Raw genomic sequence first — 18,542 nt, forward strand, 5'->3', positions numbered from 1 at the left:
TGGCCGAGGTTGCTCAAAGCCCCGTCCAGCCTGGCCTTGAGCACTTCCAGGGATGGGGCAGCCAGAGCTCCTCTGGGCAGCCTGTTCCACTGCCTTATCAGAGGTTAGCTGTTGATAGATATTTATAATATTCAGAATGACATTGCTGAAGGTAAAATACAAGATACTGACTTTCAGGAACTTTTACTGAAAAGTAGAAGATAACTCTGAGCATTTTGAAAATGAAAACACTTTCGATTATACATGAGTTTGTATAGTATGAATACATAATCTCATCATACATTCTTAATCAATCAAAACTGCCATTGAAGTAAGTGTCTGAAATCTTACTCTTTGGCCCACAAATTGGTTAATAAGAATGTTCAATATCAATCCACATCAGAATTGAAAAAGTTATCAATCTCTTTTCTTTAGGTATCTGATGTCCAAAGCAGCTGGAGATCACCAGCTCCCTCTCTGTGTGACATCACTAGAAAACGCTAGACTGGTGATGTCACACATACCACAGAACCCCGCTGCAGAATGGAGCAGGCCTATTAAGGGTAAGGTAAGTTGTCTCCCTCCACCACCACCCCTTTTTAACAATATTGCATGGTTTTATAAGATTTGTAATTTTCTTTATTTTATGTCCCTGGGATATAAAGTAAAGATGAAAGAAAATCTTATAAAACTGCATAATATTGTGGTTGTGTGTGTGTTTATTTAAAAACAAAAAAAACCCTCCCCTAAAAAGTTCAGTCCTTACCCCATATATCCATATCCTGGCTCCAGTCTGCTTTGGGGTTCCATGATGAGTATGCCAGAATAGTGTATGTTGAGGCATCACGGAGAGTGGAGTCAGCATTTCCTGGCTGCTCTGGATGTCAGAAACCTTATTTTAAAAGGTAAGTTTTCAGTGATAAATGTTGAATGTCTCTCTGTGTTTATATGGAAACATTCAACATATTACTAAAATCTATTTTTATTGTGTTTGCATTTTTAAAATACACTTGTAAGTTAACACAGCTGAAAGTCTCATTTTATACTTGTTTTCTGTCTAGGACTTTTTTCTCTTTTGTACGGTTGTTAATTCCTTACATTGTGTTTCCAGACAAAGATAGCATTTTGTTTGTAACTACCTGGAACAAGACGGTAACTAAGTTCTGTTTAACATCTTTAACAGTGATCTGGATGAGGGGGATCAAGTGCGCTCTCAGTAAGTTTGCGGACACCACCAAGTTGGTAGGGAGTGTTGATCTGCAGGAAGACAGGAAGGCTCTGCAGAGGGATCTGGACATGCCGGACCAATGGGCCGAGGCCAGCTGGATGAGGTTCAAGAAGGCTCCGTGCCGGGTCCTGCAGCTGGGTCACACCAGCCCCACACAGCGCTACAGGCTGGGGCAGAGCGGCTGGAAAGGGCCTGGTGGGAAAGGGCCTGGGGGTGCTGGTCGGCAGCCGGCTGGGCATGAGCCAGCAGGGTGCCCAGGTGGCCAAGGAGGCCAGCAGCACCCTGGCTGGTGTCAGAAGCAGTGTGGCCAGCAGGGCAAGGGAAGGGACTGTCCCCCTGCACTGGGCACTGGTGAGGCTGCACCTCGAACCCTGTGTTCAGGTTTGGGCCCCTCACTGCAGGGGGGACGTAGAGGGGCTGCAGCGTGTCCAGGGAAGGGCAAGGGGCTGGGGAAGTGTCTGGAGCACAAGGCTTGTGAGGAGCAGCTGAGGGAACTGGGGTTGTTTAGCCTGGAGAGGAGGAGGCTCAGGGGAGACCTTACTGCTGTCTACAACTGCCTGAAAGGAGGTTGTAGGCAGGTGGGAGTGGGTCTCTCCTCCCAGGTAACAAGGGAAGGACAAGAGGAAATGTCTTCGAGTTGTGCCACGGGAGGTTTATATTGGATATTAGGAAACATTTCTTCACCGAAAGCATGGTCAAGTGTTGGAACAGGATGCTGAGGGAGGTATTCAGGTGGAGTCACTATCCCTGGGGATATTTAAAAGACATGTAGATGCAGCACTTAGGGGTGTGGTTTAGTGGTGAACTTGGCAGGGCTGGGCTAATGATTGGACTTGATAATGTTAAAGGTTTTCTCCAATCTAAATAATTCTATGATTCTAGAAGTCGGATCCAAGGTATAGAAGCAGTTGTACTGGGAATGTGAATTACAGATCACATAAGAACGTAACTGAGTACACACCCAAGTTAGGTACTGGATATTTCTATTTAAATAATCAGTTAGGAATGCAGGCTGTCATCAAACTTAGAATTTGCTCAAATAAATTGAAGAACAGTTTCTTCACACATCTGTTAAGACCAAGCTCTTCAGTGGTAGAGAAAGACTTGTTTTTATATCTAAAGTACTGTCTTGGGTTGATGTAATTGCATAATTTTAGTTCATGTCTACTAACAAAAACCTGCTGGATTCCAGAAGGCAGTGCATACAGATCTCCATTTCTCCAGATGCTTGTTGACAAGAGGACTGAACTACAGGGCTGTAATAGCTATTCCTGTATAGTAACCCTGCTGTTTCACTAAACCATTCCTGGTGGGATTTTTTTTGAACTGTATTTTGACTACTTAGAGTGGAACAGTCATGGCTACTCTGTGGTCAGTTCCTTCTCTGCTGCCATTATGTTGCATTCGATTAGTTAGTTAACCCATAACATCAGGTCATACTCAGAGGTTTTTGTCTTTCATTGTAAGGAATTCTGCAGTACTTGAAAGGGACATTTGAAGATCTCCCCACCTTGAAGCAGGGCTATTGTCAGTGCTTCATTAAGCATCCATAACCCGATTAGCCACCTTCTGAAAACCAGAAGGAAAGAATGGCAATTCAACAGCTTCTCTGCACAACCTGTTCTAATGCCGTGTGTTTCTGATGCAAATATACTTTTAAGGTCCAGCCTGAACTCCTAGGCTTCAGTTTGTAGCTCTTCTCCTCTATTATGTTATTCAGTATTACTGAAAAGAACTTGCAACGCAGACATCTGTAAAGGCAGGTTTATTATCTGTAGAAATTAGTAGGCAGCTGTGTAATGCTGAAGTAGGGAGTTAAGTCATACCATTATCAATTCTTGATTTGCTTTCCACCACCCCACCACACCCCGCTGGAAAAAAAGCAAGACTGTGTTAGAGAATAAAATTACATAGGAAATAAAATGCTGGATTTTGTAGTGATGTATCTTAAGGTTATAGAATCTTTCTTTATGTCCTTTTTTATTGTTGTGATATTGAAGGAATCGTAGAATAACAGCATGTAATTTGTGTAACATCTGGGCTTTGCAGAAATCTTTTTTGCACAGAATTCTGGTTTGCACAGAAAACCAACTGAACCAAAATAAATTTTAAAAGTTAGGATTATTTTTTTTCAGTCTTTTGGCTCATGTTTGTTATGTGTCCTGACTATTTCTGAGGGAAGAAAATTCTTGTCGTGGCTTAAAATTGTGTGTTTCCACTAACAGCTTTATCGTCAATTCCTAAGCCCCCCCAGTAAGAAAAATCAGTAATAGAGATACAAAGAAATAATTAATTTACATTTTCTTAAGAAAATCATGTTACTATAATATTTGCATTAAAATTATTTGGAAGCAAATGTGGATTTTTCCAGAGATTATATCCAGAGGACACTGATTTTTATTAAAAACTAGCTCTGGAATTCAGGGGGCAGGGGTGGGGGTTTTATGGTTATTTTTTTTGTTCATTTTTGTAAGCAAGGATAGTGACTTGTATGTATTCTTCTTTGAAGGCAGTAAAGTCTTGAAGTCTGCTATTGATGACATTTTCCTTGCATCTGGCTATTCAATGCATAATACAGTTATCACTTCAAGTTTACTCAGTGGTCAGCTGATATTTATCTGGCTCATCTTACTCTTTTTCTTACTTTTTTTCCTACTTAAGCCAAGATTTTAGCCTTATTTAAAGATGAGTTCTCAGAAATTAATAATTTCTTGTTGTGTTTACTCTGTAGTATTTTTTCATATCTTTTGAAGACTGTTTTCACACATTCCATTTTTTGCTCTATCAAATGTATGTACAGCATTTCTGTATCCTGACAGTAGTGCCATGTAGAAGAATGGCTGCAGAAGCATGGCCTTAGAATCTCTGAAGATCTGCACAATCCAGGCCTGGTGTTAGAATTAGAATTGTACTGAAGTTGCTGTGCTGAAGTTAACAAGAAAGGTGGCCTTGAGCTATTCTTGAGTCCTGAGACCAAGTAATTGTGACAGGCCGTGGCTGTAACAAGCTACAGCTGCTGGGAAAGCAGGTGCAGGGCCAAGAAAGATGGGGAGCGGTCTGGCAATATAGGGAGTAACAAACTACAAGGCTGAAGCACAGCGACTCAATTAGCTACATGGACAGAATGCTTATTTTAGTCATGATAATTAGGGGTGTGAGAACCGCACGTGTTTAGAGACTACTCACCAATTATTATATTTCTGCTTTACGAATATGCATGTGTATCGGTTCTATGTAAGTAGTGTTAGAAACTAATAAAGTTGAGCAAGATGCATAACTCATATTGAGCGTCTTCTTGACTCCGGCGAACCCTTCTTCCAACAGTGCCATTGTTTATTTTTGCCATTTTGATTTTTGTTTTGATACAATCCACTAATACTGTGTAGTATATAAACTAATTGTTTTAAAACTGTCTATGAAATGTTTTGTATATCTTAAAATAGATATAAATCTGTGCATGTAATATTCTTTATATGTTAGCAATTAATTCTGATGACTGCTAACATTAGGAGGTGATACCAAATGCCTTCATGGGCTACAGTATACACAGGGGCTGTTTTCTGTTGCAGTGTTCAATGGCAGGTTTTATGCTGCAGTGCATTACATGTGCAAATTTTATTGGCCACAAATGAAGGATATCAGAATACAGTTTGCTGACTTGTCTGTGTGCTCAACACTAACCATTATGTGGTAATGTGGCATAATTTCTTGCTTAAAATCTTCGCTTTTGTAATTTTAATTGAAGAATGACGAGTAGCTATTTGCTTTGCTAGGTAACATGTAAGTGGCTATTGAAACAGAGCAAGGTCTTAAAAAGATTAGTCAGGCTGAGTTTGGTACAGTGTTCTGGGTGATGCTGTTTGTGTTGAGAAAGGAACGAATAATAAGAAAAGGTTCCACTGACAATGTTAATGTAAAGGGATACACCACTGAGGATGTTAAAGTAAAGGGATGTACTCTGAATAATTAGAAAAGATAAGGTGGGCACGTGAAGGAGATAAGGAGACCATGGGTCAGGAAATTGTTGAACAAAGAAAGCTGAAAGGTTTACTCCACCTAGATCCCACCTACTATGAATAGAATTATTTATTAGGTGTTGAAATCAAATGAATATAGCTTCTTTTTCTTGCAGAATCAATTTTTTTATTGCCTTACATCCTCTCTGACAAGGCAGGAGATAAAATGCTCATTTATGTAAAATGCACAGAATTAGTAAAGTGGCAGAAGTACTAGAGTATACCAGATCTCTTTTTGTAGCTGTTATACATATATGCATTGTTCAGTCTTTTATGTAATAAATTACAGAACAAAGTTTTGAGAAGAAATATTTATAAGGGATATCTAAGAGAGTTAGGAAATGTGTTCTGCTGTATTACGGCCACCACAGTCACACTGTATATATGTATATACATGCTAGTTATTTCCCAGTGTCTTTTTATCCTCATTCAGCTTTTCCAGACTTACTAATTCTTCATAGAAGATCATAAGATTATATACAAAGAAAATCATATACATTTGAGTTAAAAGCTTAAAGCTTTTATGTTGGAAAACTAGTCTCTTCTGTGTAGCCTGTTAACGACCATAAACGACCAATTTGCAAAACTTTTTAAAAAACCCTTTGTCTAGAACATATTCTAGAAATACAAGAATGTAATGCAAAACCTGTGTGGCTTTTATCCCTGAAAACTGTAGCAAATTATTTTTGTAAATAATAATGATATAAATGATATCACTTACATTAAATGAGGTTATGGTAAGATTTTCTGTGAAATTTTATCTGTATCTTAAAAATGTACATACATGGTTGGTTTCCCTGACCTGAATGGATTACTGCTTATGTCTGTTACTCATTTAAGTAATTTTAAACACATGGTGTGTTTGTAAGTTTCTGCTTCAGTTTTAAGTTTGACCCGTAAAAAGTGAACATCCTTGCATTTTTAACTCGGACATTATCTCTTTATATTATTAAAAAAGAAAAGTATTGATGTCTTATACAGGTTGAGGGTGGATGTTACTGTGAAACTTAATATTGTCTTCCACTTGTTTTCCTCATATGCTGTGTTAGTTACAAGGATTATTGTACTACTAATACAATATAGCAAGATTCAGGTCTAATGCAATGATAAATAAATGGTACTTATGTTTGCAGGGAAGATGGTACCACCGGAAGCAAGCAGTAAAGGAATTGCATGGTACATTGATGAGACTGCTTAATGAACTGTTACCATGGGAACCAAAGCTAATGAAAGCATTTCAAAGAAACAGGTAATTAGCTGCTCGTTTTTTTAACAATAGTGCATGGGATGGAAAACAGAACAAAATTCACCTTCTAAAGGTTAGTAAGTTGGCTTCTCACATAAATGAAATGAAAATACTTTGAGGAGTGAGGCACTGGAAGTGCTTTAGCAAGTTAGGCAGCTGCTTGAATGTTAAGTGTGAAGGAAGCAGATTACACAGGTTGTGCAGAACTAATGCTGAAAAGTGTAAAAGGTATTCTGTTTAAAAAAAGCCCAACAACATAGCGCTAAAAACAGTAAATGGATAGGACTACTAAGTTTTTGTTCCTTAGTAGCTTATTATGGATATAATGCATGAAATAAAATCCTTGTTTGGAAATTTAGGATGTTGAACATTTTGCTTTAGATAATGGACCAAAGTACAGACTTTACTTTTTTCTATTCCTTTCTATTCAAGTTTCTGTTCATTTTCCTTAGTAGTTCATTTCTTCCTGTTTATAGAATTCAGACTCTTTTGTAAATGTGGCAGATAGTATTACTGTTAGAAAGGATTTCAGTTTTCCTGTATATGGGATTTCCAGTTCTATCCTTCATGTAAATTCTGCCATGGAATGGTTTGGTGCCCAGTGTTAGTCCTTGTTTGCTAAATATGGTTACAGAACTGTTATGTAAAAAGTGTAGAAGTACTATGTATGAGTTGTGCCTAATATGAGTGAATTCTAGTCTGAAACTGGGTGATTGTGTGGTTGACTGGCTCAGTATTAGATCAAACTTGAAATTTAGAAAAAAATTATAAATATCTGCAATGAAAAACAAGAAAGAATTTGAAAAACAGAGGGTGTTAGTTAATACTTACAAATAGTTAAGAGACATGGCCTTGGGAGAAGGAACAGACACCAGAAATAGACGAAGCTAAGAAATAACAATGTAAGGTCAAGGAGAGCTAAACGGTTCATGAGACCAAAGAGAAAATTACTTGAACCGCGTGTGGAGTACCCCAGTGAGCATGCTAAAAGGTCCGCCCCCGAGCAAAGAGAGCCCCCTGCTAACAAAGCCCCCTCCTCACAGCAGTCGCCTGTGAAAAGAAAGCACGCTGTGCCTTTCGAGGGGGACGATGCTCGTGAGAACCAGTGAGACTCACCTGTGCCCGAACCTGCCCGAGGACAGCTGTGCGGGGTGTCCCGGCACGCGCTGGGAGGTGCGGGCTGTGCGGACCCACCGCCTCACCCCCCCTGCGCAGCCGTGCCGTGGGCGGGGGTCCCGGCCCCGCCGGTGGGGCCGCTCCCGCGCACTGTGTAACAAACTGTATTGGCAAGACAATAGCTGAGGTCCTGCACATCTGTGCACTGGTAGCTAGAGAAGCATGCATTTAGAGTAGAGAATAATTTCTGAGATTAACTCATTTCTCAGGATGTCTGTTTAAGGCTGTAACCCTGGTTTATTCAGCAATGTTAGCTAAGTATTTCCACGATGTTTGGACAGACACATAGTATACCAGGGAACAGCTCCAGCTGAAAAACGATCTTTACAAATTGTGGGGAAGAGAGGCAAAAGCGGCAGGGGCTTGGGAGGGGCGGGGGGGATGGTGGTGCAAGGAAGCTGTACCAGTGCCTTGGTCTGGTTCATTATGTAGCTGCTAGGGAGATGTGTAGCGCCAGTGACAGTGGTGAAGAAAGGTGTCGTGTGGCAGGGAAAAAACTGAGTAAAGATTGCTTGTGCTGGTGTAAACAGCAGCACTGCAGGTCTAGCTGCAATTGCAGTGTCTAAAGGGTGTCTCAGCCAGCTACTAACCTCAGTGTTGCCTTCTAGATTATCGAGGGCTGGGCAGAGCTTGATTCTGGGCAAGACCTCAGTGTGGAATAAGAGTCTGGAGTTTTTCTGCCTTCCTTTTTTGATGTCTTTAATAGGAGCACTCTTAATGAGCCAAATTTTATTTTTTTCCCCTTTCTGAATGGTCCTCTGGTCTTTTCAAAGCTATCCAACCAGCTTTTTACCCAGCATAAAGTATACCAGTCCAAGTCGTGAGCAGCCAGTTTCTCCAGGAGGATGCTGTGGGAGATGGTGTCAAAGGCTTTGCTAAGGTTCAGGTAGACAACATCCACAGCCTTTCCCTCATCCACTGTGTGGGTCATCTTGTAGGAGGTCGGACTCCTCAGGCAGGACCTGCCTTTCATAAACCCAAACGTGCCACATGATGGCGCTCAGGATCATCTATCTGCTCTATAACCTTCCCAGGCACTGAGCTTAAGGTGAACTGCTTGTGTCCACTGATCACATTTGTTCACTGGCCCCACAGTAGTTCCCCAAAAGAAAAAAGCAAATTCCTATCTAGAAGTAGTACAGAAGTTTAGTACAGTAGTGGTTCCCTAGTGTCCTTCTGTAGTTCCGTGGTGTCTTCTTATAGTTCTTCTACACCTAGACTTCCAAGCTCAAAATCCTAATGACAGAGTTGAAGTATCATCCACACTAGATCTTCATACAGACTTCAAGGTTGTCCTCTCTCAGTGAGAGTGTCAAAGCTGTGAGTAAACTGTTAGGTCTTACTGACCCTGACCAGCCTCACCTGGGCCTCCATCCACATCACCTGCCCATGGGCCCAGGATCCCCACTTCAGGTCATTCTGCAGCCTTCAGTCTCTGCTGTAGGAATGCCAGTTTCCAGATCAACTACAGCAGTTACCCTGCCTGCCCATGAGTCCCGCTGATCTGGACTGACTCTCAGGTTGACCTTGGACCTGCATCATCACCATGGACCTGATTCTGATCTGAACCTGTGACTTGACTTCCCACCTTGACATCATACCACCTGCCTCAGCACCAGGAGGATGCCTGTTAATCTGAGCTCTTGCTTAAACCCGGTTACCACGGCTAGGCCTGATGTGCACCCTCATTCACAAGTATTCTGGTTGGTGAGGCTTATGCCCTACCAGCTCTAACATCATGTTTGGCTTCTCCCTCTCCATCCTTTAGAGAGCAGCTGCCCATTGCTGTACTCAATGCAAACAGCTGATATTTTAACATGTGAGAATGAGTAAACTTAAGATTTTGTTCTTAACTGTCATAAGGGTTAGATCCAGACTAGAGCCTAGATTCTATTCCACACATGGTGCTAATTGCTGTAATTGCTGTACTTGTTTGCTAAGTAATCCTTATGGATATTGTGTTAGTTACTACCAGTTGAATCCTGTAGTTCACTGTATTTGTACACTGAAATACCCTAAAATGCCCCCTAGATCTCATCTAAAAAGTGGTTTAGAAGAAGGGACAGTGGAAATATGTAGCAGTTCAGGAGTATCAAGGTAAGTGGATATGTTTCTGAACATTCAAATGAGTAGACCAGCTATGTATGTTCATCATATACACATTTAGTGGAGTGTGAGCCTATGGAAATGACAGTGGCAGCTGTTCTAATGGCCCAGAGATAAAGTTTTCTTAAAGGAGGAAGTTACTTTACAGTCCCATAGCTAGGCCAAGTGCATGATGCATTTGAGAAAAACAAGATTTAGTTAATTTTCTAGCTGGGGTTACCATCAGAGGAAAAAATAAACTTGTTACAGTTAATACACAAGCCCATACAGGTACAGTTGGCACAGTGCAAGATGAAGGAAGAAATAGAAGATGGATGCAGTAAAACAATGATGGACATAACTTGACTCAGGGACATTACCATCACTTCACTTTTTCTGGGTTTTAGAGACTTGCAGATGGAGCTACCCTGAAGTTTTTTGAAGGGCACAGGCAATTTTACACCAGCTTTTTGTATGGCATCAAATACAAAGGAAAAAAAGAATGTTAAAAAGGGTCTCATTCTTTAGTAAAGTTATTTTTGTTATTTTCAAGGTCTAGACTGAAGAAGGACTATGATGACTTTAAAAGACATCCAGACCATGATAAATTTACCAGAGAGTTGTGCAGTAATGATGAAAGTGAAGTTGAATATGGCAAAGATTCTTTTGCAGTAATATGTGGTAAATCTTCAGAGTCTGCAGAACATGTGGAAGTTCCCAGAAAAGATCACCCAGACAATGGTAAGCATTTACTGGCATTTTATAGCTTGAATTTGATTCAGGAGCTGAATCAAGTTGATTCAGGACCTTAATTTTCCTATGTGAACTTGTGTTCTACTTTTTACCTTTACTACTGTGATAGTATTGAAATAGGTTGTGATGCACGTCTGACAGATGCAGACTGGAAGAGGACAGACATGATCAAGATGAAAATTCTGATTAGTGCATGGTTTTGCCTAACTGTTTCTGGGATAACATAATAGACCTGCTCAGAATTTGTTTATAGTGGGTTGACCTTGGCTGGCTGCCAGACACCCATTCAGCCACTCTTACACTCTCCTTCCTTAACAGGTCAGGGATAGAAAATAAGATGGGAAAGCTCACGGGTCAAGACAGGGAGGTCACTCATCGCTTACTGTCACAGGCAAGACAGACTTACTTGGGGAAAAATGAACTGGATTTATTGCCAATTAAAAATAGAGTAGGATGGTGAGAAACAAAGACAAAACCCAAAACAGCTTCCCTCACCTTCCCCTTCTCCACCTTCTTCCCAGGCTGAACTCCATTGCCAATTCTTCCACCTCCTCCCCTGTCAGGTGGCACAGAGGGGATGGGGACTGGGGGCTGAGGTCAGTTCATAACACTGTCACTGCTGCTCCTTCCACACACCTCTGCCCTGAGGTCCCTCCCATGGAATACAGTTTTTCACTCAGTCCTCTCCACAGTCTAGAGTCCTTCAGGGTATGACTGCTCCAGTGTGGGTCCTCCATAAGCCACAGTTCCTGCCAGGAGCCTGTTCCAGTATGGGCTCTCCATGGGCTGCAGCTTTCTTAAGGTCACCCACTGTGGAATGGGGTCCTCAACAGGCTGCAGTGTAGATACCAGCTCCACCATGGTCCGCTGTGGGAAGGGGTCAGCCTGCTTCATGATTTTCCTGGGTTGTAGGGGGATCCATTCCAGTGCCTGGCACGCCTCTTTCCCTTCCTTCACTGACCTTGGTGGCTACAGTGTTGTTTCTCCTATGTTTTTTTCCTCACTCCTCTCTGTCATGCTCTTCTGCACAGCATGGCTTCTCCCTTTTTTTCCCCTCAAGATAATCTTGCTGGAATAAAACATTCTTACACTTTCACATGCCCTCATCAATTAGTGTGAATGACCACGTTTGGTTTTCCACATTGTCTCCCATGCTGGTCAGGTTTGTGTCCCTGTATGTTCATGCTTATGACTTCCTCCTTTCCTTATTACCCCCTTTTTGCATTGAAAAAGGTCCTTGAATGCCCTTAAAGAAGCAGACAATCGCCTTCCACACATCCTTACATTTGCAAGCTAGCATTTTGTCTTTAGCTAGATATTGTAAGATCGTTATCTAGAGTTACCAGTTGCAAATGTGTAAAATGGTTTCTGTTCTAATGTCCTTGCAGATGAAATGAAACTATTAGAGGTGAATTTACCTGCAGGAAAAAGCAGAATTCTGAAAAAAGAATCAACTTCTAAAGAAATACAGAAGACACTGCCCAAATTTGTTAAACGACAGTCCAAGCAAAATAGTTGTCTGGATCAAAGCACTAATGACTTTTCACCAAGGAAGAAAGCTAAGCTGGGCACTAATGAGACTGTGGTTCAGAGTTCAGAAAGTAGCCTGCAGCCGGTTAGTTGTGTGACTGAGCTGAAACCATTTGAAGGGCCAACTCTGGAATCATTTTCCTTGACAGATGCTGCAACATCAGTATCAAACTTTCTGAAAGGGACCAAACCCATCCAGGCCTTGCTTGCCAAGAGTACTGGGAACAAAGTGACCTTAACAAATCAACTGTCACCTCCCCAAGGCATAAATGTGTCTACTTCTGAAAAGCCACTTCTGTCACCTTTGGAATCATCGCTGATAAAACCAACGTTACCCTGCCAGACTAGTTCAAAGACTGCTTTACAAATGGTATACAAAATGACAAATGGCCACTGTGTACCAATAGACCTTCACAACAGCTCTGTAAAAATTCAAATGCAACCTGTGATTGACTCTAAAACAGGAGAAAAAGTCATGCAACAAGTTCTTATTTTACCTAAGAATTTTCTTATTCAGCAGAATGAAGAAAAAATGGTGTCCAAGGACACTCAGTCACTACAACAAAAATCATCTGAGCTGCACCGTACAACTTTACCAGAAATATCAAATGCCAGTGTTTCTTTAACACCTGTTCTGGTAACAGGCCCTGCAAATGCTACCACTCAGTCACCTAGTACAATTTTTAACAAGAATAGTACCCATTTGTCACAAATGACTGGTCCTATGAACACTATGCAACCATTGCCTGCTGTAACTTCAGCAGGTAACTTACTATCATCAATAACTAAGGTGAGCCAAACAGAAACTGAGAAGATCAAGACTACAGTTTCAACTGCCACATGCCCTGTGTCTTTGACTTCATCTAATCTCTCTACAGCTAGCCAGTCTTTGATACCAGCAACAGCATTAAGTGGGTCTACGAACACTGCTTCTACCTGTTACAGTCTCGCATCACAGCAGACAACTGACTCCTTTGAAACTAGGCAAGAGCTGAAGACTGTGTGTGTAAGAGAATCACAATCTATTCTCGTCACAACACGAGGTGGAAATACAGGAATTGTTAAAGTGCGAGCAAACCCAGACCAGATTTCACCTAGTAGTTTATCTTCTAGTTCAGTTTTCACTTACACACCTCAACTTCAGGCCTTTCTTGTGCCAAAAACCACAGCGTTATCATGCTCTACTCTTCCATCTGTAGCAACAGCCACATCTGGTCTCCCACATACTGGACAATCATCTCTTTCAGGATTTTCCCCCTCCACAGCTTCTTCTGTTAACATTCCAGCTTTCCCAGCTGATTTTACCCAGACAATGGAAGCAAATATCAAATTCACGTTACAGCAGCCGGCTGCTGGGGGCACTTTGGGTCAAGTAACAGCAAACTCCTGCTATGTGTCCTCTCCTCCTTTATCCTCCATTTCATTAGCTACCAATTTGATGTCAGCAGCTCCAAACGGTCCTATTAGTGTGACTAGCATTGGACAAAATAACACTGTCATAACTCCAAATTCTTCAATGCAGCAACAAGCTGATACTAAAACTAAACCAAATCCTGTTATACAATCTGAGTCTATTTCAGCAGCAAATGGAGACTTAATCAGTGGTACTGCAGTCCAGAAACTTACATTAGTTACAAATCCACCTGTTTTATCACCCTGTGCGGCATCAGGAGTCAGTATTATTCCATCTCTGGCACCTGCTGTTAATGCTCAGAAGTTGCTTTTCATTAACACACAAATTGCCAATGTCCCATCAACCACCAATCTAGTTGCAGAGTCATTGAAACATAACCTTCCTTCTTCCCTAAGCAAAACCTTTGTTAGTGCCACAGAGCAACCACAGGTGGTTCTGATCCCAACTACAGTAGGAGCACGGGTAAGAATAAATTCATCACCAACTGTTGCTCAAGTAAAAGATGTGAAAATTGGACTAAATATAGGTCAAACCATCGTAAATACTAAAGGCAATGCACAACAGGCTGCACCAGTTAATATATTGCACTCTGCCATTTCTAAGGGAGAAGACAAAAAGTGCATGGGCTTGGCGCTGTCTTTGACAAGTAGTAGTACTTTGGTTCCTGTTCCAAATTTTGTGAGTCAAAGTGCTGTGTCAGTTGATGAATCTGTATGTGTTGCAAAAAAAGCTGAAAATGCCTTTACAGTAACAACAGTAAATGCATGCGTAGAATCTGTTTCAGTAACATCAAGTGGGACTTCTGGGATGCAGCCCACTGTCTTGATTGGTGGAAATGATGCCTCAAAAATAAGGCAAAATCTGGGTAATCGACTGTGTACATCAAATATTGGAAATAGTGTGGGTATATCAACTGTAAAGACAGGACATCTTGCTTCATCTGTGCTGATTTCAACAACGCAACCAACAGTATCTCCTCAAAGCTTAGCATCTGCTTTGCAATTTCCAGTCATTAGCTTGCCTGGATCTGTAGCCACCCCCCACAAAGTGTTACATACAGTTCCTCAGTTGACAGCAGTTCCGGCTCTTTCTCCAGTACCAAAAAGCCAGTTCCCCACACTGCTTCAGTTCCAATCTTCAGGAGTTTCAGCTGCTCTGCCAAGTAGTGCAGTTATTCACAAACCTCAGAGTGTGTTGCCCCCTCCATCACCAAATACAGGTAAAGTTACTACGTTTTCCTCCCTACAGTGCCAGCAGGTGCCTCCCAGTATAGAGAAACAAAGTCATGCTTACACATACGCTTCTACTGTTCAGATGTCTGCAGCTTCACCAACTGTAACAAGCAAGGCAGGAGGTCAGTTGAATGAACCTTGTATTCAACAGAAAATAGTCATTAACACCTGTATGCCTTTGGCACCTGGAACTCAGATAATGATTAATGGTACTTGTTTTGTTGTTCCACCACAAGGCTTTGGAGCTGGCAGCCATGTTCTTCTTCTTTCTTGTAATACAAAACAGACTTCTTTAACTATTAACCATAGTCAGGAGGCTCAAGGTGTACCAGCTGTTAATCCAGTAACCTCAAAAATCATGCTAGCACCAAGTAATTCATTAAGTTGTCAAATATCAAAACATCCTTTGAAAAGCTCTACAAAAATTGTGAACTCTTTTGGGTCTGTGGATGCTTTACCCATTGTGCATGCAACACCCCAGGTATTTAGTACTCCAGCTGGCTCATGTACTTCACTCCCTGCAGCAGCACTCTCTATGCCTTCAGTGATAAAATCTCCTGTTAATGTTGCAGCTACGTCTTCTGTGGTTTCTGCCATTCATCCTCAAAACTCTCAGTTACCAAGCAACACTTCAGTGCTTCACTTGGACACTTCTATCAAAAAACTGTTGGTCAGTCCAGAGGGAGTCATTTTAAATGCTATAAATACTCCAGCATCAGAAGTTTCATCTCTGTCTTCATTACTGTCTCCTGTTGCTGTGTCCACAAGCAGAAATCCTACAGCTGTCTTCCCAACATCGCAGTCATCCTGCCTTGACAAACCTGACAAAGCTGCATCCTGAATTTACTGCAAATGAGCCACTTTGAAATTCTGGGGAGTTCTTCTGACTTTGAAGTTATAACTTGAATGATTTCTTACATTGTTTGAAATAGTTGATTTACTCAAAATTACTAAAGGTTATAGTTCTTTCCTGTTTACCTGTGAGGCTTAGGAGGAAGAAATATTTAGTTTGTCAGAGAGAAGTTTCCAGAGAGTTCTTTAGTAAAAAAGGTCAGAAATGACCAATGAGTTCATTAAACATTGTAGTTTGGAGAAATCCAGCCTTTTGCACATGTTCCATCTTACACTATGGACTGTTTGCCAGTGTGTTTATGACAGTATATATCTCCTTTTTATTTGTCAAATTTATTTTTTATTTGTTTCTGTAAAAAAAATTATGCATTGTAAAAATGCAATCTATGATACAGAATTGTACATATTCATGAATTCCTAACAATCTGTACTAAACTATCTGTACAAAGAACTATGCTGTCTTATTTATGTTTTGTTTACATAATGTATAGTTTTTTAAGTATTTTAGTAACTTTGGACCAGTGTACTGTTTAGCAGCAAAGCAGAAAAATCTGCATATAATAAACCAAGTTGCTGTACTGCTTTGTGTTGGTAATAGTTTAAAAATCTGTATATCTGTTACACCATGGCAGGATACATACATATACATCCTCCTTTTTAAGATGCATCTCAGCTTTTGGAATATAGTAGAATGAAATTGTTTAATCTTCTCTTTGTGGTTTGCATTTCACATGATTTCATAGGAGCTGGGAAGAAGGTTGTCTTATGGATACTCCTGTTATCCTGCGTGGGGTTAACCCATACTTCATCCATTCTTAATAATGTTTGGTTATATTGCCTAAAATCTCCAGTGATGTGGTAAGGCTAGAAATGGTTTCCCAGACAGCAGTCTTAAGTCATGCTGCTTGCTGTTCAGGACTACCGTGTTTTGTTATAAAGCTCATAGGTGTGTTGAACAGTTCATTGTTCTCATTTTTACAGCCTTGTATGTATTTCCACATATCTGATGACTGTAACAAGTTCACTCTTCACTCTTCTGTCTAGCTATAACAAGCTACCCAGTTTTTTCACCAGTCATGCTTTCTAGATCTGTATTTTTTTTCTTTAGCTTTTAATTGTTCTCTCTGGACGCATGGTGCTAAAACTTCACACAGTATTAAAGGAGGCCTTATTGGTGCTTTGAGTGGGAATAATTCACATATTACGTAAATCTTCCTTTTTTTATACAGTGTATTCAGTATTTGGCTTAGGTTCAGCTTTTGATCTGATAAAACCCCTGCGTCATTTTCTGCGTATCAGCTAAATTCACAGGTGTCTGCTGCAGTGTTCATGGAAGTAGAGAAGTTTTTTGGTATCTTTTGAGTCTTGGCATATAAAGAAAGGGTGCCTATCCAGCACCTCTTATTTGATGGAAGGTGATGATTTTAGAAATGCTGTGTTAAAATCTGAGGTCATAGTCTCTGTCAGTTGCTTGGAAGATCCAGTCTTAGGCTGGACATCTTTGTATGTGTGGGATTTTTTTGTTGGATTTTATTTTTTAGAATCTAGAAAGGAAGATTTCAGAAGAACTCATGAAAGTTAGTTGCCTTCTTAATACCTATGACTTCAAAGAGGGATAAAAACTTAACATATCTGTATTTGGCAGCAGCATTAGACAGATTTTCATCAAGACAAAGCTTAAGCTTTTGCTCCCCATCCTGTAGAGTTTTCTTCTTCCTTTACCCATTTGCTCTACACAATTTGGCAGTTTGGATCTTGGGTTGAAGAATAAGACTAAAGCTTATTCCCTTGGTGTTGGCTGCCCTTAATATTGTTCTGAAAAGTAACTAGTTAACTAGAGTTCAGGAAAAGTGTAGGGAAGAAAGGCTTGTGTCTTCCATAGGTACCTTCCTTTTCTGCACTAGCTAAAAAATTTGAGTTAGGAAGTGGCCTCATTTTAGGTCAGCAATCTCCATATTATCTCAGGGCTGGGAAAGATTGAGCTGTCAGTTTTTGTGGTGACGGAAGGTTTGGTTTTATTTTAGAATAAACTACCTGGTACACTTGGTATTTCTTGTTAAAGGTGTTATATAATTGGTTTTGAAGACACCTAGTAGTAACTAATGACTGCCTCCAATATTAAGGCTTTTTAAATCTGGCTGCATTTTGCAGCTGAATGCTGCAGGTGATTCTTTCCAGCAGGGAAGACAGCAGAGAATGGTAATTTCTTTATGGACATTTTAAGTACTCTAAAACCATATATACCAGCAACACATTTTATTTCCATTTCACTGGTGGAACCTTGGAACTGACTTTCTTGGATTTTTCTCTTCTCTTACAATGGCTGGTTTTACTTTTTAAATTTTATATGTTTGTTGTAGACTGAATAGCTACATTTTTTGGAAAGCTTAAGACTAGATTCTGCTATAGCAGGTGGCCTGGATGGAGAAAAGAATCTTGCATGATATTTTTCTACGTGCTTATGTAGTAGGAAGATTTATGTTACAATTAATTCTAATAAAAAGTGAGGAGAGCTTAAATGAGGAACTCACAACTGAAGCTCCCTACCTGAATGATTTCTTTGAAGTTTTCTGAATTAGTAAAATAATATTTTAGAATCGGTTTATAAATATTTTATCATTTTGGCAGGATAAACTTTGCCACATGCGAAGTTGTATTAGAATTTTCATGGACTTCTATTCTCTGCTGGACCCATGTTCAGATTCCAAATCCTATTGGAGAAAGGCTTGAGATTGCTATGTAATGGGTTTGCATGATTCATTATTTTGTAAAAACATGTTTTAGTTATTTGTGTGAATAAAATTCCTCTTGCCATCACTCTTCTTTGATAATATACATGTCAGTCAGAGTAAAATTTTCTTTCAATTGAAGTAAACAGCCATTGACAGTTTGCTTATCTTTTGTTCTCTGTACCAAATGTTTAGTGCACAAGAACTGTAAAAAAGTAGATTATATTCACAGATACAATGAAAAAGCAGAACTACCTGCATCTTTACTTGAAGTTAAAAAGACATTTTATTACACACATAAA

The 18,542-nt window shown here is 40.3% G+C and overlaps 1 protein-coding gene across 1 annotated transcript in view; it reads left to right on the forward strand.

Moving 5' to 3' along the window:
• KIAA2026 (KIAA2026 ortholog) overlaps window positions 1-18,328 on the forward strand; it is a 55,003-nt gene extending 36,675 nt beyond the window's left edge. The window contains 3 exon segments of the mRNA XM_040579448.1: window positions 6,357-6,472; window positions 10,284-10,471; window positions 11,872-18,328. Coding sequence (XP_040435382.1) covers window positions 6,357-6,472; window positions 10,284-10,471; window positions 11,872-15,500 — 3,933 coding nt within the window. The 3' untranslated portion in view covers window positions 15,501-18,328.
• Window positions 18,329-18,542: the final 214 nt, after the last annotated feature.

This window comes from Falco naumanni, chromosome Z (assembly GCF_017639655.2).
Source record: "Falco naumanni isolate bFalNau1 chromosome Z, bFalNau1.pat, whole genome shotgun sequence".
Classification (NCBI taxonomy): Eukaryota; Metazoa; Chordata; class Aves; order Falconiformes; family Falconidae; genus Falco; species Falco naumanni.